This window comes from Helicoverpa armigera, chromosome 17 (assembly GCF_030705265.1).
Source record: "Helicoverpa armigera isolate CAAS_96S chromosome 17, ASM3070526v1, whole genome shotgun sequence".
NCBI classification, from domain to species: Eukaryota; Metazoa; Arthropoda; class Insecta; order Lepidoptera; family Noctuidae; genus Helicoverpa; species Helicoverpa armigera.
Genome location: NC_087136.1, coordinates 553,641 through 576,612, shown reverse-complemented (window position 1 = coordinate 576,612; position 22,972 = coordinate 553,641). Strand labels below are relative to the sequence as shown.

Genomic DNA, 22,972 nt, shown 5'->3' with positions numbered 1-22,972 from the left:
GTTCATAAAAAGTAGTAACTTGGACCGTTTCAATTTCCTCATTGTAAAATTTCACTGGGACCGAGATTTTTTACGTTAGGCAAAGCAAATTTGATACATTTGGTTTTGAACCAGTGCGTTACTAATGAAATACAAGAGTTTACGTCATCAAGATCTACCCTATTCATATCAACTTCAAAAAACCGGCCATGTGCAAGTCGGACGTTTAAATAGGAACTAATAACACTAAGTGCGCTAAAGTTATGTGCGTTTGAACATTATAACGACTTTTGCTAGGTTCGTCATTGATATGACAGCCACGACAACATTATAAAGATTAATGTGCTTAGCAAACATTGTTGTTATTTTGCTGGGTACAGAAAATAATACCTAAAGCTCCATAAGCCTTATTTGCAACCTAATAGCATTTTATTGATGTATTTTATTTCCCCCGCAGACATAGACGAGTGCTTGGAGAACCGCGCGCTGTGCCGCGGCGGGCGCTGCGTGAACACGGCGGGCTCGTTCCGCTGCGAGTGCGGCGCCGGCATGGAGCTGGCGCCCGACCGCCTCTCCTGCAAGGACGTCGACGAGTGCTCCATCACCTCGGGTCAGTTGCACCTTCTTTTTATCTATCTATCTATCTAGATAGATATCTCCCTTCATCTATCTATCTAGGTAGATTCTTCCGAGCCTTTTCCCAAGTTGGTATGGTTGGTATGTTGGGGTCGGTTTCCAGTCTAACCGGATGTAGCTGAGTACCAGTGCTTTACAAGGAGCGACCTTCTTTTTCATGAGTTAAGCTTATAGGTGACGTAGAAACTGTTGAAAGGTGTCAGCGGTGGCAGAGGTGTGAAAAGGGTGGTGGAGACTGCATACATATCTAAAGCAGGTTGTGAGCAGCCTTTAAATTAAGTCAAATACTGTAAGAAGAATAGAGGGTTAGTAAAGGTCAAGTGTATCAGCATTAGCAACTATCAACCGATGAATTACCATTTTTCTGAAATCAAAATATCTTTTAGTCTTTGAGACAACGCAAAATCGCTTGAAATTCAAATTCAAAATAATAATAATTACATGTAGGATCTGCTTAGTGGTTGTCCAACTATGGACACCTGAGTCAATCTTATTTCTAAACATGAAATTTCTATTTGATTTTGGCAATTAAAAAAAAATATTCCAATAAATAGCAAAATAACAAGTTAGCAATTATAACTATTCTAAATTCCACAGGAATTTGCAGCAACGGTGCCTGCGAGAACCTCATGGGTACATACCAATGTGTATGCGACGAGGGCTACGCGCAGTCGACCGTCAAGTCGCACTGCGAGGACATTGACGAGTGCACTGAGGACCCCACGAGGTGTCAGCACGAGTGTGTTAATACGCCTGGGTCTTATCATTGTACTTGTAGGTGAGTTGGAAATATAAGAATTCATATAGTCTTTTATAAACAGTTTTATGCCAGCTTACATGGTCTCTATGTAGGATTAGAGTACCTATAGCAATACGTAAGTCGAGGTTAGTTCCATTTCTTATTGTATGCATGGTTTTTCAAAACGCGGTGAGTCGTTATGATGTGACGATTGATTTGTAGAAGTAGATTTTTAACTTGAAATATTTTTTTGAGTGATATTTACCGTGTCTTTTTTTTAAATGAGGTTTACCTATGATTAGTAATCTTAGGTTCTATTATAATTAATACATATGCCAATTAAGGGTTAACACAACATTTACATTAAAGACGCCAAATTTAATTTCATACTGAAAAATTGTTGATTGGCATCGTTTTGCTATTCTAACTTTGACATCGAACTCTTTTATTGACATACGATGCTAAAATGGGTATTCAAAGTTGCCGAAGATGACATGAGACATATTGCCACTAACATGATCGCCGTTCCGCAGAGACGGCTGGCACCTCCGCGCGGACGGGCGCACGTGCCGCGACATCGACGAGTGCGGGCGCGGCGCGCGGCCCTGCGGCGGCGGCACGTGCCGCAACACGCCCGGGGGATACGTCTGCACCTGCACTGACGGCCTGCTGCCCTCGCCTGATGACGCTAAACCCACCTGCCATGATATCGATGAGTGTGCTGATGTATGTATAAATCTAACTGATAAATATATGTTGCTGGAGTTTGGTGTGCCACTTCTTTTTTCCCTGGAAGTGGTGGAGGATGGGCGTTTTGGGGGCTGCCTTTTGTTTTGATGTTCAAAGTGCTGACTGCAACCTAATTTGAACGCACACTACACCTAGCCTAATACACATAAAAGGACAACTCAACATCGCTCTGGCCCAATTGCTGAAATAATATTCTATTGGTGATGTAATCACCACACAACACCAAGTAGGATATTCTCGGAGATGGACAGCAGCATTTTCGAAGAGCTAGGGGAGAACCTTTGTTTAGCAGAGGAAATCGACCTTCACCTTGTATAATTCTTTTTAGGTGCCTGATCTCTGCGGTGCTGGTGAATGCCACAACACGATCGGCAGCTTTGTATGCCGCTGTCCGGACGGCTACAGCGTGAAGCCGGAGCAGGGCCCCGCCTGCACCGACGACGACGAGTGCGAGCTCGGCACCTGCGACTGCCATCCTGCTGCCGACTGCATCAACCTGCCGGTATGACTTCAGTCCTCAATTTTTAGCAATACAGCTGTTATAGCCATCGAAATCCCCGAGCTCTTAAGATAACTTGCAATATGTCTAAAAAGTTTGCCAATTGAAATAACATAAAATTACATGCAATATTACAATAGATCCAATTAAAAGACCACTTACCGGATACGGAGCATTCCATGTTAACAATCTGTGTGCTGTGCGAACGCAAAGCAGCACGACACGATGACAATAGGCAGTCGATATCTTTTGAAGTGGCCTCCGTAGCGTGGTGCGGCGTACAGCCTTCATTGGCTTCACCCTAACATTGGCGTTGATTCGCCCACATAGGACGCACCCTCAAACATAATTTGTCCCCAGGGTTCATTCCAATGCCGCTGCCGCGACGGCTGGCGCGGCGACGGCACGGAGTGCGAGGACATCGACGAGTGCCTCACCAACAACGGCGGCTGTCATCCGCGCGCTACGTGCACCAATACTGACGGGTCATTCATGTGTCTGTGTGATACTGGATATAAGGGCGATGGGTGAGTTGGAACCAAGTTTTTAGCATGATGAAAGTAGTTTGAATGAAAAAGTAAAAATTCTTTCTCATATGACTATACGTGGATGATAACAAAACTTGAAAAATTAAGCAAAAAGTATAGGAGAATGGCCAGTATCCGTCAGTTGATTATTTCATTTAAAAAATATTTAAAAATCTATTCTATTATCTTGCATTCATTTAGTATCTTTGATTAAAAATAAAATAGTAAATTACCTACTGTTTTCTGTTGTATTTAGTTATTCTTGCGTGGACATCGATGAGTGCGCTAACGACCCAACATTGTGTGAAAACGGTCACTGCACGAACACACCTGGCGGTTACGAGTGTGATTGTGACGTCGGCTTCACTAAGTCTCCTGATGGCAGATCTTGTCTCGGTAAGTAATAAGACTTGTGTCTCTTTAGTTTGCGCAAAATCTGGCCCTATTAAAAAAAGTTTCCATTCAAAACAATGTTTTTCTTTATCAACAGCAACATGTTAGTTACCCATTACTGCGCATTCCTCAACGTAGGTACACCACATACAAAACCAACTTTCCCGATATCCACAGATTGTATAAATGTTTCATCTTATATCTTTGTAATTTGTTTAAAATAAAATGAAATATTATTCATTTATATTTCTTTGTATTAAAAAAATATATATACCTATTTGTAATAAGCTTTTGTAAACTCTCAACTCGGATAAAGAGAAGATTAGGCAATAAATTCTGATTATTGTTTCTCCTCCCACAGACATGGACGAGTGCGCGACGTTCGACAACGTGTGCGTGTTCGGGCGCTGCGTCAACACATACGGCATGTTCAAGTGCATCTGCGACAAGGGATACCAGTCCGACAGCATTGATGACTGTAAGTTTATGCGACAATGGACCTTGTGTCTGGGGGGGTATGGTTGAAATTAAGTTTGAGAAAAACTGTCTGTGTGATAACTTTACTACACATAAGTTGTTTTTTCCTCAGTGATGCCCGGGTTCAACTGCACGGACGTGGACGAGTGCAAGTCGCCGCAGTCGTGCCAGTACGGGCAGTGCGTGAACACGCAGGGCTCCTACATCTGCCGCTGCCCGCCCAACTACGAGCTCGTCTCCGACGGCACCGCTTGCTACGGTGAGTTCTGCTCCTATAGTGATGCCCGGGTGCAACTGCACGGACGTGGACGAGTGCAAGTCGCCGCAGTCGTGCCAGTACGGGCAGTGCGTGAACACGCAGGGCTCCTACATCTGCCGCTGCCCGCCCAACTACGAGCTCGTCTCCGACGGCACCGCTTGCTACGGTGAGTTCTGCTCCTATAGTGATGCCCGGGTGCAACTGCACGGACGTGGACGAGTGCAAGTCGCCGCAGTCGTGCCAGTACGGGCAGTGCGTGAACACGCAGGGCTCCTACATCTGCCGCTGCCCGCCCAACTACGAGCTCGTCTCCGACGGCACCGCTTGCTACGGTGAGTTCTGCTCCTATAGTGATGCCCGGGTGCAACTGCACGGACGTGGACGAGTGCAAGTCGCCGCAGTCGTGCCAGCACGGTAAATTGAGCTGATAAGGTTTTTTCAATTGTTTGCTCTACAGGCTTCGAAAGTTCTGAAGCGATTTGAAAAATTATTTACTGTTGAAAAGCTACACTATCTCTGGCTGTTAAGCTATATTTTATCCGGTTATGGGGATGGTATTTCTATTTGTCTGTTTCTGATTTTAGATTCAAGAAAGGCTCGATGCTACGGTAAAGTGGACCTGAAGTCTGGCGCAGAACACTGTCGCGATAGTGATGAACTCTCTGAAGATGGCACCATGGCCGCTTGCTGTTGTTCCGTTGGTAAGTGCTATTATATTAGAAATATTTCTATACAATTATTATTATGTAAGGTTTATACTGAATGTTTTTTTTGTTGTTATATTGCAGGTGCTGCTTGGGGCAACTATTGTGATTTATGTCCTGAGCCTGGCTCGGAAGCTTACAGACAACTTTGTCCTGGTGGTCCCGGATATCAACCTGTTCTCGAACCTGTAAGTATTTTGCCTCTGATACATATTTCCTTTATAGAATGAATTCTGCATTTATAACTCGCTGACTGAGGTGGTTTAATTAGCCTCCCTAAGGAAATACTTTATTTGCCCTTTGGTTTACTTTATTCTCGCAATATTCATTGCGTCTTGCCTTTATGTATTATAATTCTAATATTTACCTTTACTGTTTGATTTTTGTTTTGTATTTTTTAATTTGTTCTCAACAATTTCTCAAAAAAATCCTTTTTCTTCTCTGTCCAGCCGTCGTACGTAGTAACCCTAGCCGACATAGACGAGTGCACACAGCACCCAGCTCTGTGCGCGCACGGCACGTGCACCAACACGTTCGGCTCCTTCGTGTGCACGTGCGGCGACGGCTGGCAGCTGTCGCCCGACGAGCAGCGCTGCGATGATGTGGACGAGTGTGCCGTGCCGGGGATCTGTGGGCCCGGGATATGCAGGAACATGCAGGGGTCTTATGTGTGTTTGTGTCCCGAGGGATATGTCGCTATGCCTAATGGAAGTGAGTAGTACTGTATTTTGTCAAATTCAGCTCAATTAGGTCCCTTACTGTATTTTATTAACCGTTAAGTTAATATCGTTATTAAAAAAATACGAATAAATGTTTACTTTATTAGGAGGGCGGTACATAATTGAAGAGTAAGCACAGTTGTAAAATATAAACAGACATGGAATTTTTCTTTTATCATTAAGAGACTGATCTTCCTTGGGTGTTGTCGGTGGGAGGGGGTTTTTAAGAATAATTAATGAGTTCTAAAGAAATAAAAAATATTCCTGTTGTAATTTTTATTACTCATTCAGTTACAGTTATAAAATAGCCACACTAACAGAAGTGACCAGTACGCGTTCACTCTCATTTGTTTTTGTTAAGTTCTCTGAAGGACCAACTTTAAACCATCTTTTGTTTTTACAGAGGAGTGCGTGGACGTGCGTCAACGTCAATGCTACATGGACTGGGACCCCGACACGGGCCGCTGCACCGGAGCCGCAGGGGTACCACAAACCAAGTACTTGTGTTGTTGCTCCGTCGGCAAGGCCTGGGGGGCTCCCTGCGAGGCCTGCCCCGACAAGGGCTCTCAGGAACACATGGCACTCTGTGGAGAGAAGCCGGGAGAGTACATCAATCCTATGACCAATGAGACCAAGCCCATCAATGAGTGTGACATCATGCCACAGTTATGCAAACCTGGTACTTGTCACGATACTCCCACTGGATTCCAGTGTGGTTGTGATCACGGGTAAGAAATTCTCAGTTTTTTTACCTTTCCTATCTTTTTGGTTTTTTATAAATTCAATTTCCGAAACTTACTCGTTAATTGTACATTTAAATAAAACCGAGGTTCCGAAACATCTTGATTAAATAATAGTAACACAACAGCGATAAAATCCATTAAAGTAGTTTTATTTAAATGTCAAAAAAATATTTGTAAGGTTTTCAATACGGTATTGACTATCGTTTTAATTAACGATACAAAATTAATGTATTATAAAGTCCACTGATCTTTATGTGTCCTAAACGGCCATTTAGGGCTGATTTTTCAATCGCCAGATAACTGTTATCTGAGGAATATGTTTGAAGTTTTGACAGATTTTGTATGGAAAATATGTCAAACCGCCATATTTATTCCTCAGATAGAAGTTAACTGATGATTGAAAAATCAGCCCTTAATCGAAATAAGCAATAGCACATATTAGCAGTTAGGTGTTTTTCAAATACCTATGTGTTTTTAATCTGATAAAAGTTATGGATTTTTTTTTAATATTTTTCGGTAATTTATCTCTCTCTCCATAGCTACGAGCACGACAACACTTCCCACCTATGCCGCGACATCGACGAGTGCGCGGACGGGCGGGGCCCGTGCCGCGGGCTGGCGCAGTGCGTGAACTTGCCCGGCGCGTACGAGTGCCGCTGCCCGCCCGGGTACGCGCTGTCCGCCACGCTTGACGAGTGCGACGACGTGGACGAGTGTGCCGACCAGAGGCTGTGTGAACATGGAGACTGTAAGAACACTATTGGATCATACAGGTCAGTACTCAAAATAAAAAATCTGTTATTCAAACTTGGCTGCAAAACAACAGTTTTCGAACTTCCGAAATTTACAAATTTACAAAAGACCTTCACCACTTCCTATGTGTTTTTGCTGAGAAAAAAAGAAGTGGCGCAACAAACTCCCCAGCACCACTGTTAAAATCTCCAACTTCTTTAATCTGAGGTCCATATTGTGTCTAGATTGTACATTGTACAATCTGTATAACATATGCAATGCTAATAAAGACTTGATTATTGAATACATATTTTTAGGGGTCATTTTTTTTTTCGTTTTTCATCTTTTCATCTTACGACCCCTTTTAGTATGGGGAAATATTTTGCAACTTTTAAAACTTTTTATTCTATTCATTGCCGAAGCAGTGTGCATCTATATTATGGGAATTTATTTCTTTCTTTCCAAATTACCAATACTTTGTTCAATTCTAGTATGATATTCAATAGATATTGGAATACTTTGCATCTATAGTCAACAACTATCTCCATATTCAGTCTGTCATATTTTTTGTATATTTAGGCAGAATAACACTAACCACTTGTGTAACTTATACAGATGTGAGTGCAAACCCGGCTACACACTCCGCGACAACGTGTGCCGCGACGTGGACGAGTGTGCCCGTCCGCGCCCGATGTGCCGCAACGGTACTTGCGAGAACCTGCCCGGGTCTTACACTTGCCACTGTGATGAAGGGTTCAAGCCAGGCGCTAATAATGATTGTATTGGTGAGTTTTTAGACGACAAAAATTGAATTTGTTTATGTACTCTCCCTATTTACAGACTTATGTATTCACTACCCTATATACTCCCTCATACACCTCCTTATAAACTTTCTTATGTACTCGCATGTGCACTTTACCTTTTTACTCCCTTATGTACATTCTTAAGCACTTTCTTATTTTCTTTTCCTTATTTACTCCCCCTATATGCTTTCTCATGCAGCTACCTTCAGTTAGAATGTGAATTTCTAACCATATCGGATGGTTGTGTCCACAACCTACTTTGAGTTTTAGATTCGCTCCTGTAAAGCTAGCAAGTTCCTCAGAGCTAGGTAAACTTTTAGTACATGGGAGTCAATATTCCTTTTACCCCAGACAGTATATATATTTGATTCAATGTTTCTCGTTGTCCAGACATCAACGAGTGTCGCGAGGGCGGCATGGTGTGCCGCAACGGTCGCTGCCGCAACACGGCGGGCTCCTTCCGCTGCGACTGCGCCGCCGGCTACGCGCTCAGCCCCGACGCCCGCCACTGCCGCGACGTCGACGAGTGCTCCGAGCTGCCGCATCCCTGCGGCAGGGATGGATCGCCTTCCTGTACTAATACTAATGGCGGGTGAGTCACAACACTGGATTTAGTATACGACCAAGTCAAAGTTGTAGTGATAAAGAATTACTATCATTTGTTGAAAGTCAATATTTATAAAGGACAGTATTGGGGACATTTCCTAACTTTATGGGCACCTTTTCACCACTTTTTGGTGTTGTATGGCTAATGTTATAATCAGACATGACTTCAATAAAATGTAGCTAGCGACATGTCGCCTCCGCAATAACAATTGAATCAACGGCGTCATTATTTCGAATTGTCGTTTCCCTTTATTGCACTAAAATGCTATCTCTATGTGTAACACTTGAATTTCTATTGCGATACTTCTTTTTTCTTCTTCGTTTTTTACAACATTTCCAGAAGCCTTTGTCTCACCTAAAATTGTTATTAAATATTGTTTTAAAAATAAAATAGATTTTTTTTTTATTAGTTACAATATTTGAGGTTTTTAACATAATTTATTTGTTTCTAGTTACGAATGTTCATGCGGTGCCGGCTGGCGACTAGTAGGAAGACGCTGCGTGGACCGCGACGAGTGCAAGGAGATACAATACGTGTGTGCTGGTGGCGAGTGCAGAAACTTTAATGGAGGGTAAGTTTTTAACCCCCGACGCAAAAACGACGGGGTGTTATAAGTTTGACGTGTCTGTGTGTGTGTGTGTGTGTGTGTGTGTGTGTGTGTGTGTGTGTGTGTGTATGTGGCATCGTAGCTCCCAAACGGATGATCCGATTGTAATGCGGTTTTTTTTGTTTAAAAGGTATGTCAGTCGGGAGTGTTCTTAGCTATGTTTGGTGGAAATCGGTTCAGGTCTTCAAGGTCATCAGCTCGTTTGCTAGATGTGATAGGAATGTTACACGCTCAGTTTACTTGCAAGTATATGTGGGATCTGAAATTTGAAACACTAATGTCTTTTGGAACCACTGAGCTGGTCTGCTGTTAGGGCACGAAGATAGGAGACGTAACCCTGAACTGCCTTTTAGTAAACCCATCGAGTTTGGGCTCGTTGAATTTGTCTTGACGAGTTCTCTTCATGTTTTTGATTGACGAGAACCTGATGCTGGAAATGGGATGTGGCGGATGAAACCCTGGAATGCCGGAATGAAACGGATAAACCGATTTATATTTTTGCTGAAAATCTAGAATGTCCAAAGGTTAATCTTTATTGTTTCTCAATCTGTGCAATTCTCCCAGAGCCAGTTTGTCATGAGAATTGTTAAACAACTTCCTTTGGCCGAGATCGCATATAACGACCCCATCTTAAGATAAAATAAATTAAATGAAAGAAGGAAAAATTAAGGAGCTCCTTTAAAAATCATGAAATAAAATTAAATTATAAATTTAAAAAAACCCCCGACCCAAAAAAGTACTCAATAATTATGACAAAAGGTTAAAAACGCTAAACCCTATAAAAAGCAAAAAATAACTTTTAACACTAGGTAAACTAAATTTTGTCGTGTCGGGGGACCGCTTTCTACCTTCATAAATACTTACGTAAATCAAATGATACCTACCTAATTACAACATTCGTTTAAAAAAACACGTAGGTATCTAAAGCAATGAATTAGAGCGGTCCCCCGACACGACAAAATTTAGTTTACCTAGTGTTAAAAGTTATTTTTTGCTTTTTATAGGGTTTAGCGTTTTTAACCTTTTGTCATAATTATTGAGTACTTTTTTGGGTCGGGGGTTTTTTTAAATTTATAATTTAATTTTTACTTTAATATGTCTTTATGGACCAAAAATCGTAATCATATAATATAGTAAAATTGTTACATAGCAGTTGAAACAGCGTAGACGAAGAAACAGAAAACAATTTGAAGAAAATCAATTTGTTGCTGGCCATAGAGGCCTTTAATTTTGCGAGTTGCCCCTTAATTTTCTATCTTACTTCGTAGTTACGTGTGTGACTGTCCACCCGGCTGGCGTTTCGACAAGGCAGCGGCCATCTGCGTGGACGAACGCAAGGAACTCTGCTACGACGAGTGGGACTCGGGACGATGCCATCGAGCTAGACCTCTGCAGCTCGGAAGACCCGAGTGTTGTTGTTCTGAAGGTAACTCTCGAACTGGATTTTTATCTTAATTTATGATTTTATCAAGCTTAACATAAATTATTATCTTGTGTTTTAGTCTTGTTTAAATTCAATCAAGTTTGTGTGCAATAAGTTAAACATAATGTATTTTGTGTACAGGTGCTGCTTGGGGCAGATATTGTGAACGTTGTCCGGCTCCTGACTCGCCTGAATTCCTTAGAATTTGTCAAGGTGGAATGGGAAGACCAAATCTTACTCAGGTAAACTGAACATCTCCTATACCAACTTTTAACTTGTTCTGCTGTATACGTATAGCGTTTATATAAATAAATAACAGTATAATTGCTCATATTCTTCAAAAAAGTTCATCATAATTTTTCTCTTCAGGACTTGGACGAGTGTAAAGTCCGTCCAGACGTGTGCCGCGGCGGTCGTTGCATCAACACGGACGGTTCCTTCCGCTGCGAGTGTCCTCCCGGCTACGTGCTCGACGGCAGTGGACTCGTGTGTGTGGACGCTGATGAGTGTGCTGCTGACCCCAGGATATGCGGCAACGGCACCTGCACTAATACTCCCGGAGGATATGAGTGTAGATGCAACTTTGGATTCACGCAGGGACCTGATGGGGTGAGTTTTTTTTATTAAATTTGATGTTATGACGTTTTTTATAAATAAAATGATATTCAAATAAGGCCCAAAAGCGAACACACATGCCAGTGTTTTGCACGTAAAAGTGACAACACAAAATTCAAACGTTTTGTATGTTTGCTGTTATATGTCTGTGGGAGGAAAGACACAACATGTGGCCATTACATAAGGGTTACTTCAAAGACAAACTATTTTATTTACTTATATATAATAATCTTCACTAACTTAACCCTTCCCTTCCAGACATGTGTAGACATAGACGAGTGCATGGAAGGGCGTGCTACCTGCACGTTCCGCTGCCACAACACGCTGGGCTCGTTCCGCTGCACGTGCCCCTACGGGTACGAGGTGGCGCCCGACGGCGTGCACTGCAAGGACATCGACGAGTGTGCTCAGGACCCCCGGGTCTGTCCGCATGCCTGCGAGAATGTTGTGGGCTCTTATATTTGCAAGTGCCCTGAAGGTAAGCTGCTTTTTGAGAGTTACTAATTAATACTTGAAAAATTATGTTTAAGGATTGATTCAGTTATTTCCGGCAAAGTGTAACAATGAAAGCGGATATATGTACACCCTTTTGTCAAAGATAGTGAACTTTAAATTTTCTCTGATAGGATTACCAAATGAAGTGCGTGTCTTAAAATGAAGAAGGACCGTTGCAAAAAAATGTACTTTTTATCTAAAGACGTTTAAAAACGGAACAGTTAGCTAAAACAAATAGCTTATTTGATGCAAGATTGTTTAAGATTAGAATAATACAACAAGGAAGCAACGTGTGGTCACCTTTGTTGCACCTCACCGCGGTAATATCCTATTTACCAGTTTCATCAACCTGACTTGACATTCCAGGCTACAGACGCACATCATCCCCCCACGATGCACCCGACGCGTGCGAGGACATCGACGAGTGCTCGGACAACCCCGACAGGTGCGCACCCGGCGTCTGCATCAACAGCGAGGGAGGGTTCGCGTGTGATTGTGATGCTGGGTATGAACCCAGTGAGGACGGCATGGCTTGTATTGGTAAGGATCTTGCTGAAAATGAGTTTTATAATTTTATATGAAGTGTAATAATTGGCTTAATCAGAGAAGGACTTTCAATTCCTTTTCGTACCACTGATTAAAATTTTTATGAACCTTATAAAATATGCTATGCTTTCATTTTCGTCATTTGGTCTAAAGTCATGAAAAGCCATGTACCAACATAGTAAAGATGCCAACATTTTTAATGTTTTCCATTATGAGGGATAGTATAGTTTCCTTTTAGTAAGTAAAGTAAAATGAGATATCTTGTTCACCAGATCACCGCACAGGCATGTGTCACCGCTCGCTGGTGTCGGGGCGCTGCATGCCGGAGCCGTGGCCGCGGTCCATCGCGTCCACGCCCGTGCCACCCGCACATGTTACCAAGTGAGTACATTATATTATCTAAGATCTTTGTGTGAGTAGTTTATTGAAAGACTACTTACCTTATTAGTGCATCTCTATTGGTATTCTTCAGCAATTATTTCATGTACTTTATATTAATCTCAAAAAAAGTAGGTTTAGATTCTGCTAAGCCCCACAAAACCGTTTCACTGTGGGGTCAATGTAACTAAATAAAATAATTGTCTATAGTAATGTATACTATAACATTAACTCATATACTAAAACATATTTTAAATAAACAATTAATGCACACGAAGTGTATTGGTAATGGTATTTATCATGTTTGTTTGACAGAGCACAGTGCTGCTGCACGCTGGGTGTAGCCTGGGGTCCTGAGTGCGAACTGTGTCCGGCGCCGGGCAGCCCGGAGCGTCGCACGCTGTGTACTCCGGAGAACCTGCAGCCCGGGCGGCCCGGCCTGGTGCCCGGCGTGCCGGGCCTGGTCGGCGAGAACCACGGCATGGGCACCGACATGTACGACGTAGATGAGTGCGCTGCTATGCCCGGACTCTGTGCACCTGGCAGGTGTATCAATACTATTGGAAGGTTAGTGTCTTTATCTGCAGGATCTTATGGGTTTTCTTTTGGGTGGTGGAGAAATGGGAGTGGTAGGTGCAAAGTTTTTATGACATTTAGTGTATAAAAATATAATACATAAACATAATATACATACATACATATTCCATTTGCCAGGAGAGACAAAGAAAGAAAGAAATAAAACAATCTATGGTAGTGGATTACCTTATCATAAATGAACACCTGATAAAACAACCCCACTGTTAATAAATCGTGTCCTTAAATTGTTAGATAGTTTTCTAGGATTCAAAGATGATTTTCAAAAATCGAATAGGAATAAAATAATTTACCCAATCAAAACTTGTTAAATTCACAACAAGATGTTTATGTAAGCAGCAGAATAATTAACTTCTGCATATGTGCAGTTTCCGCTGCGTGTGCGGGCGCGGCTACAAGGCGGCGGGCGAGGTGTGCGCGGACGTGGACGAGTGCGCGGCGCGGCCGGCGCCGTGCGAGCAGCTGTGCCGCAACTCCGAGGGCTCCTACGCCTGCCTGTGCCGCGCCGGCTACGAGCTCGACGAGGACGGCGCCGCCTGCAGGGACGTGGACGAGTGTACTAGGGGCACGCACACGTGTCAGCAGATCTGCAGCAATACGGATGGCTCGTATGAGTGCTCGTGTCAGGATGGCTATGAGAAGAGGGGTGATGCTTGTGTTGGTGAGTTTTGTTCTTCAATTCAATATTTTTAATTATGCTGTCCTGTCGTTTCGGGTTTTCAAGTTAGTTTCAGATAAAAACCAACACGCTGGTTTAAAGATTTGTATGGAAATTGTCAGGTTAGGCTTATCAACTTCACGTTCACTGCCTTAATTAGGTTGTTAGGATCCCATCGGACTATGAGAGTGAAGGAACAATGAGTGCACCTGTGTCTGCGCAAATGCTTGTGCACTATAATATGTACTGCGCAATTGACTGATCTCCTTATTTAAAAACAGGTGCCATAGCCGATAATCGGCTAGGAAGATATCATAGGTTGTAAGAATACTTTCTAACTCTTTTAAATGTAATCTTCGGGCTATTTCAATACTTGATTTTGTTCGCTTCCAACCCCGTGACAGTTGTACCTAGGGTATATGTTCAAATAAGCTTTATTTTGCACTTATATATATACCTCTAATAAAGTTAATTTTCATCATTTACTTAAATATCTTCTTTCCTCCCCTCAGATGTGAATGAATGCCACGAAGAAGGTCTATGCCCACCCCCTGGTAAATGCGTGAACTTGCTGGGTTCGTACCGCTGCGTGTGCCCGCGCGGGTTCCGACTGGACCTGGAGGGTACGCGCTGCCTGGACCGCGACGAGTGCGACGACGGCCGCTGCCAGGCGCCTTGTAGGAACTACGCCGGAGGGTACCGCTGCGACTGTCCTGCTGGTACGTCAAAAACTATACTTCACGTACAATATGGCACGTTTTTTATAGTGACTTTACACATATCGTCGTGTCTACTTAAGGTGAATTTACCTTAGATTTTACATTTAAATGTATGTGAACAAAAGCCCTCTATGAGTAGTGCCCTCTCTACTGTGTGTATCTTATTGAAGCAAATCGCCGTGAACGTCGTGTTGTAGTAACAAATCTAGTTCAGAAGCGATTCCATAGATGGCGTGGAGAACAATTTTGTGCAGACTTGAAATTATTCTTTATTGAGAAATAGGGTCCTGTTATATTAAAATCACATTATTTATTGTGTGTTTCTTTTGATACTTATGTAAATAACCGGATATTTTTTCATATGATTAGAGATTTTTTTTGGAATGGTCCTTTTAGCAGCGAAGCCATACAGTGCCTTGACGGGGTGGTTTCGCACGTCGTACATCTTACATTCCATCAAATCACACCGCCCATATGATGTGGTCATTAAGTCGAAATATCGGCTTTTCGCCATAAGATCACTTGACCGTTACACCATACTAACGTTATCTCTTCTGGCAGGTACAACGCGTTCGTCGAGCGGCGTGTGCGTGCCGCAGGACGCGTGTGCGGCGTCGCCGTGCGGCGCGTCGCCGTGCTTCGCGGTGGCCGGCGCCTACCGCTGCGGCTGCCCCGCCGGGTACGGCTGGGACGCCGGACACGCCGTGTGTCTGCAGGTAACATTACCCACCAAATATTGCTTACAGCTCTTCATTATTACATGCTGAGCAGACCATGTCCCACATCATCGCATGTCCATTGTGCATTGAAACTTGCTCGCGGGAAGATCTAATGAGCGCATCCGGCCGTTTTCTCGCTGTGGCGTCATACTGGTCTGACAAAGAGAAGATTCATATTATGACATGTCATCGATACGAAAGAAGAAGAAAAATTATTACATTACTTTAAAAACTCAAAGAAATTACGACTTTAAAGGTGTCAAAAATGGGTTAAGGTTATTTGGTCAAGGGATGGACGGATAAATAAATCACGAAAATGCCTTTTACTTATGAAATGAGATCGCATACCTACACAACATTGCTCATAATAAATTATAAAATGTTTTACACATCACCATCGCATTTAACAAATGCACTTTTAATCCTTGTCTATAATCTAAATTGTGTTATTTGTGGCAAAAATATTTACACGAGATATTTCCGTTCAGCTGGCAGGTGGTTGCGCGACGGCAAGCTGTCTGTACGGGTGCAACTCGTTCGGCGACTCGTACCAGTGCGGCTGTCCAGCCGGCTACCAGCTCGTGGGTGCCGGGCACTGCCTCACGGCGCTGGACGGCGCCCTGCCGCCCGGCGACATCGGCGACGCGCCCGTCTTCCCCGTCAGGGACCAGTACAAGATCGGAGGGGATAAGGACTTGATATCTACTGAGGGATGCTTCAGTTGTAAGGTGAGCGGAACTGTAAATAGATTAACGTAGTGGACACTATAAACATTCAATATACATACTAGGTAGGTCTTTGAGGCCCTTTGAGGCCATCACACTCGATAATGTGACACATTATAGTGCCAAAGAATTTAGGAAAAGTAATCTTGAAAGTTGAGATTTCCACAGTCACAAATTGAATTGGCTGTTTTGAGATGGTGATTTAATATTTCAAGTTGTTTAATATACTGTGATTTGTACAGGTGAACGGCAGAAGACGAAGGGCTCCAGATGAGGCGATTGTATACGCGAACGGCACAATGATCGTCAGGAAACGCAAGAGGCGTAGTCGCCGTAAGTATCTACTCTGAAAAATATAGAAATAAAAAAAATAATGAAGTAAGAATGCCTTTCGACCCTTTTGCACGAGATTTGCCCCTTTTAACAGATCAGCCAATGAATTACCCTTAACAATATCTAGCGGTTTCACTTCCGTCCCGAGGGAATTACTTCCCATACCCAGACAGGCTATGTCTTTCCCTCGACTCCAATCCACCAAAATCAATCTTCAGCCAAATCGGTTTACCCGTTTTTGAGTCATAAGTTGTGTACAAACATGACATTCTTTTGTGTAAGTCTTCCTTACATAAACTTATTTCTGTAGGTCGTCGTTCCATCCTGGAGCCGGAAGCAGAGCTGATCGTGGTATCGGCGACTCCCCAACAGACTTGGGGCCGAGCTCCCTTGCTGCGGCTGGTGCCGGCCGAGGGTGGCGCCCGGCCACACTACAGGATCGCTTATGGAGACCAGGACAAGGACTTCTTGCTGTCCAAGAGAGACGGCGCCTGGGCACTCAGGCTTAGGAGGCATCTCAAGAAAGAGGTATGTCTTTTTTGTAAAGTTCAGGGCGAATATCTAAATAAATTAATATTAATAAGAACTATTTTTGAAAAACAAAATTTATATAGGGATGCATCTTTGTTGCTTTGTACTTTTATATAGGTACAGTCAACTTCAGGTCAGTGGTAACAGTTTTACAGGAAAATCGTACTTAATTACTATTGAGTTAAGGTGCATGACAGTTACCACTGATGTGCTTTCTACCGTACATAGTTACTACGGATCACTTAAAAAGTGTGAACAATACATATTTATTGCACGTATTTTGCATATTTGTAGGGTATCAAAGTTTAATCCACCTTAAAGTTGCTTTCCCACTAGTCTTACGAGCGTTCAGCGGACGTAAATACTTGTCTACGTTAAGGTTACGCAGACCGTGTGAATTAGATGATGAAACCAAAACACTGTTGTCGTCCTCAGGTGGTACTAGAGCGTCAGTTGGAGCTGGAGGCGCGGTTCGTGGCGCCGCCCGACGCGCGCCGCGGCCGCGGCGGCCGAGCCCGGCGCCACGCCGACGTGCCCGCGCCGCTGCGCCTCTACGTGTCCGTGCGCGTCGCGCCCAGCCAGCGCTGAACTGCGGGGACCTGCCTCACCGGGGATACCTGACACGCCACGCACATATGTCAAAAAAATAAATAAAAATAAATCCATTTGAGGATACTTCAAACTCGGTAAAAATATATCGATCAAATTTATTAATGAGCCGAATTGCACATTCTTTTTAAATACATAACAACATGGAGAAGTTAAGAAAATTTTGCATAAAAAAATATACATATATGTTAGAAATCTTTTTTAAATCGTTCACGAAAATACTTATGTGCATAGCGGTGTCATCTATCCAATTCTAGGCGAGTTACTCGAGAGATGTTTCCTGCAACTTCTCTAGTGTCCAGTAGTGAGACTTGTAAATATACTCCTTATTTATAACACTGCCAACGTTCAACGACTGCCAATCCCTGTGTAAATTATAAAAGTAGACATTTCTAAATCAATTAACGCTAAGTTCACCGATTGGAATGTATCGATTAAGTCTCACTACCGATTGAAATTGATGTGTCATTGAAATGATAGACTGGTTCTGTTTAATGTGTGACTAAATATTATGTGTCGACGGAATTGTTTTAATGTTCGCGTGACGATCGATTCAGTGACTGCGATTATTTATCGATCAGGTTTTTATTTTTAATATTAGGAAAATGGCCGTCCCCACAAAATATTTGCCGCACGTTCCCATCGGGCCAACAGGCCTCGTCGGCAGTATTAAATAATTTGTGTGAGATTGAATGCATAATACGTAGTTAGTCGACTCTCATACCGAAGTCTGGGACGTATCGATGTTTCATATAAAATACAATTATTTTATAATATTAACGATACAACACTAGTTAATTTCCCATTGAAATGAAAAGCCAGTGAATAAGTTTATTCTCATTATGATAAGCGAACTAATGTTTTACTTTAAAGTCTTTTTCTTTTTGCATTATTTAAAGGGCACAAACACAGAACCCACACGCTTTTGAAATTTATTAATTTATTCAAATTTATTGCTGTATCAGTTAAGATTAATTAAAATGCCTCATCGTTATTGAAAGGAAAAGGACTTTAAATATTGAATTATTTATTTTTTTATTGCAGTTATTTCTCTATGTAGGTTCACTCAATGGATATTTGATACATTTTATGTGAGATATTTTTATACATTTTTATCATCGTTTGGCACTTATTAGTCGTTCTCTAAAAAGTACAAAAACCAATGCAATAGTCTTGTTTGTAAATATGTGTATACAAATATTAAAATTAATATAAAATATTTAGCTATTTTAGTAAGAAATATTTTAAGAATTATTTTAACGTAGTTGTAAGACGAAGTGGATCAAAATCAAATTAATAAATTTTTAATTCGAGTTCTAGTTTTCTTTCCGATTAGTGTCGTTATACGAAGCATCAAAGTGCAAAGCACTTTCACGATTCATACTCGTTATCCAAACATTAATTCAAAATACCCCTCTAGCAAATCGAGTCGTATTTTCATATAATCGCACGTACCTATATTGTATGTTTCAATTTTTTTTTCATCGTACAGAAACTTTTAAGCAGTGCGGCAGTTGGTGGTCGCCTCGCCAGCTCGCTTCCAAAACCTACCTTAACCGTCAAATCCGTAGCGGACCCCAATCGGGGTCTGCGAATCAGTCATACACTTTCCTAATTATTTACGCTCATATTTATTTTCTTTCCAATCAAACCGCATTTGTGAGTACTAAATACAATAACTAAATAAATTTAAATTATTTTTACGCATTCAAACCTTTCATATTTAGCATTCCGTTAGAAATATACTTTTTTAAAATCCAGTCGTAATTACCGGGAATTCTGATCGAACTCGCCATGTTTTTTTACATTAGTTGTTTTTTTTTTAATTTGAAGACGCATGGACAAGATGGCGACGGTGATAGAAGTTTTGCATCGAATGATCCGATTCGTTAAAATAAAGAATCGATTTAATATTTTTATATTACTTGATATTATAATATTACTAAATTGCACTTTTGTATACTTACCATAATCTGAAAATAAATTAGGAAAAGTAAAATGACTTAATTTATTAAATGCTAGAAAATCAGTGGTAGAAAATACGTTGTAGCCGGAATAAAAAAATCTTCGGTTTTTAGGGTTTCTCAAGACGGCAAATGAAGAGTTATTTATTTCTTCGGGTGTTTTATGTGCAGAATTCCTGTAGACCTGCCAAACTTAATGGCGATTCGTTACTTCCAACTTTTTAACTGCGCGGCAAAGCTATTTGACGAGAGCTGTAGTTAGGTGTAGTTATCGCAAAATTTTATGACGATTTTATTGTTTGAAAGGGCAAATAGGAAGTGCTACTCGCTGTTCATCGAAAGCTGGTCCAAGATGGAAGAAAGATGGCCGCCGCCGACTTATTTTTAACCGACTTCCGGAGGTTCGGAAAAGCGGAGGTTCTCAATTCGACCGTTTTTTTTGTATGTTTGTTACGCGATTACTCAGCCATTTATTAATCGATTTTGATGATTCTGTTTTTGTTTGATAGCGTATACTTCCGAGGTGGTCCCATTATCATCGGGTCAGGATCTGATGGTGGAAACTTGAGAAACCGAGGGCGACTTTCAAAAGTTGCAGAAATACATAGGGTGAATTGATCTTAACACTCAGGTGTTTGCCTGGCAGCACTATTCAATAGTGAAGGTTTTGAGCTGACCTGATGATGGAGACCAGTGAAGGTCGAGAGAACTCGACAACTGAATATGTAAACTTTCTCGTGTTTGGGCTTATATTATTCGTATTTACGAGGCCTCTGCAACAGTGAAGGTTTGGAGCTGACCTGATGATGGAGACCAGAGAAGGTCGAGGAACTCGACAACCGAAATTCTCTCGTCTCCATCATCAAGTCAGCTCTAAACCTTTACTGTTTCATAGTGTTAGCAGACATACATCTGAGTGTCAATTTCTAACCTTATCTATGCTTACAATTTTAGAGAGTTGCCCTCGATTTCTCAAGGTTTCCATCATCAGATCCTGGACCTAATAACAAATATGGGGAGTATACCCTTTCGACCAAAAACAAATATCCAAATTGAGGACCACCTCCTTTTTTGGGATTCGGTTAAAAATATTTGGTGACTTTAAGGGTCGGTTCATATCTGACGGAAAATGCGTCGAGCGTATCGTAAATGTATGATCGACGCACTAACGCATCATCGGTTAGGTGTGAAAGATTGAATGTTTTACCGTATATTTGTCAGTTCTGGCGTTACGCGACCGATAATACGCGACGCATATTCCGTTAGATATGAACCGACCCTAAAATCAATCAATTATTATTATTGTTTCTCATCATCAAATAAGTACATGACTTTGGTAGTTACAAATTGCATTATATTTCAGAACGCCAGGCTTAACCTCCGCCGAAACAAAAATCTTAAAATTGTTGAGAAATAATATAAGAATAAATTAAAATTCCGTAATAGGTAATAAAAATTCAATTAAAGTTAAAAATTATTACGAATGACGCAACACCAAAATAAATAATACATATAAAAATTTAATGCAAAAAACTTAAATATCTTTTTTCTTAACAACAAAAACAAATTGAACGTATAGTTTAAAATTAATAAATAAAATTGAAATAAGTTGCTATTAAAAAAATATATAAAATTGATATTCGATTAATTATAATAAATATCCGATGTATCGAATGCACACCGCTGATTAAAAAAAAAAAACTCTATTCCAAACTCTACTAATTCTTGTCTGTGACTTTGATCTTGTAAATTATTGTTCATTTTTATTGTGTATTTTATGTGCAGATTTTTTAGTTATTGAACATAAATAAGTGCACGAAATGTGTTGCAACGGATTGAAAATGTTATAAATATGACGTATGTGTTGTGTTTGAGAAAGTGATGAGATTATTTATTGGTAAGTTTTCACCAAATTTAAAATGCCTAACTTTTCGATAGACTTAAAAACACCGTTATTATTATCTTTTTCTGAATTAACTGACCCCATTTAACCTTCGCACGTTGTTGTCAAATAAGTGAGCTCTAAAGTTATAGTTAAAATACTTCTGATCAGGTATCATGTGTTGAAAGTTAGTACAAATTTTTGACTTCCATTCAAAATATCCCGCCGAATCATCGGTAAAGTCATATGTCAAAATCTTGTCGGGCAGAGGGGTTAAAGAATTACGTAGTGTAACGTAATCGCGGCGAATGGTCACTTTTCCGTTATACAATAAAATCGATTCAAATTAAACATCTTTCGTTATCAATTACTTCTTTTTAAAACATCAAAGTAAATGTATAGGTATCTTTAAAACTTGTTATACCATAAATTGACAAAGTTTGCGCACTGGTTAATAAATATTCCAGTATATACCCTGAACAATCTTTGGGATACTTCCTCCCTATTATACGTCACCAAAGCATGCCGAGCGACACCAAAACAGTGCTTCTCTAGCGCCACCTATTGACCTCAAGCACAAGACTTTAGTTCGAATCTCAGCAATGGCCGGCCGGCATCAATAACTGCGCGCGCGGTGGAAAAACCTAATTAAATCTGTGAATACGATGAACAGTGATAAGGTGTGCTGGTTCCTTTGTTCCCTAGCTCAGCTTGTCACTAGCAAGATATCAACGCGTCCCCGGCTGAACGCTATACTCAATCATAACCCATCATCCTACGTATCGGATACTAGGGATGAGTGGAGATAAAAGCAGAACAGATGACCGATGGTGTAGAAATGTTCTCGAGTGGTGACCACGACTCGGAAGACGCAGTGTGGACTGGCTCCCCACCCCACTGGATAGATGGACGATCTAGCCAAGGCAGCCGGGCAGTAGTGGATGGCTGAGGCTTTTGTCCAGCAGTGGAATTCTTTAGGAAGAAATGAATTCATTTTTACGACAATGAAGAAATATTTTGAAGAATTTCCTTCTACAACTTTGCATTTTTACCTACATACCAAAAACTACAGGACTGGTTTAAAAATTCTTTCAATATAAGTATGCTACGTGACCTCTACGAAATCGCAACAACCACATATTAATGTAATAAAACAGTAGATAGGTAAAATAAAACCAGTATACCACCTATTTTCAAGGGAGGCATAAACTGTAAGAATATTATGAAAAAATCATATCACCTGAAGTGCTACTGACTGTGCAATTGACAGCTGTCAGTTTTTATTCGATGTGGCGATATTATGAAATTTACCAAGAAATTTGGTAGTCAAAATTTTAGGGACTTTCAAATAACTGTTTTCATTCAAATTCGCCGCATAAGACGGCAATCCGACATGACAGGAGAGGATCAGGTGCAGAACCGACATTTACGTGCTCTCCAATGTACGGGTGAATCAATCACCAACTTCCAGACTACGGGCTGTTTGTGAAAGTTTAAGAAAACCCACAAAGCGATTTCAGCCCGACCCGGGATCGAACCCGAGACCTTAAGCACAGCAGCCGCGCTCGCGACCACTAGACCAACGAGACAGTCAAAATGGGTCTTTT

General features: G+C 41.4%; 1 protein-coding gene across 1 annotated transcript in view; it reads left to right on the top strand.

The window, feature by feature from the left end:
- Positions 1–18,832, top strand: part of LOC110377233 (fibrillin-2) — a 44,036-nt gene extending 25,204 nt beyond the window's left edge. The window contains exons 25-54 of the mRNA XM_064038927.1: positions 437–589; positions 1,213–1,393; positions 1,888–2,080; positions 2,433–2,606; positions 2,964–3,130; positions 3,387–3,526; positions 3,885–4,001; positions 4,113–4,259; positions 4,844–4,960; positions 5,048–5,151; positions 5,413–5,674; positions 6,086–6,410; positions 6,965–7,198; positions 7,773–7,942; positions 8,351–8,552; positions 9,019–9,138; positions 10,443–10,600; positions 10,739–10,839; positions 10,967–11,206; positions 11,471–11,690; positions 12,074–12,247; positions 12,526–12,634; positions 12,947–13,198; positions 13,594–13,886; positions 14,396–14,602; positions 15,164–15,318; positions 15,810–16,049; positions 16,289–16,379; positions 16,690–16,907; positions 17,346–18,832. Of these exons, the coding sequence (XP_063894997.1) occupies positions 437–589; positions 1,213–1,393; positions 1,888–2,080; positions 2,433–2,606; positions 2,964–3,130; positions 3,387–3,526; positions 3,885–4,001; positions 4,113–4,259; positions 4,844–4,960; positions 5,048–5,151; positions 5,413–5,674; positions 6,086–6,410; positions 6,965–7,198; positions 7,773–7,942; positions 8,351–8,552; positions 9,019–9,138; positions 10,443–10,600; positions 10,739–10,839; positions 10,967–11,206; positions 11,471–11,690; positions 12,074–12,247; positions 12,526–12,634; positions 12,947–13,198; positions 13,594–13,886; positions 14,396–14,602; positions 15,164–15,318; positions 15,810–16,049; positions 16,289–16,379; positions 16,690–16,907; positions 17,346–17,498 (5,417 nt within the window). The 3' untranslated portion in view covers positions 17,499–18,832. The remainder of the gene's footprint in view (positions 1–436; positions 590–1,212; positions 1,394–1,887; positions 2,081–2,432; positions 2,607–2,963; positions 3,131–3,386; positions 3,527–3,884; positions 4,002–4,112; positions 4,260–4,843; positions 4,961–5,047; positions 5,152–5,412; positions 5,675–6,085; positions 6,411–6,964; positions 7,199–7,772; positions 7,943–8,350; positions 8,553–9,018; positions 9,139–10,442; positions 10,601–10,738; positions 10,840–10,966; positions 11,207–11,470; positions 11,691–12,073; positions 12,248–12,525; positions 12,635–12,946; positions 13,199–13,593; positions 13,887–14,395; positions 14,603–15,163; positions 15,319–15,809; positions 16,050–16,288; positions 16,380–16,689; positions 16,908–17,345) is intronic.
- The last annotated feature ends 4,140 nt before the right edge of the window (positions 18,833–22,972 follow it).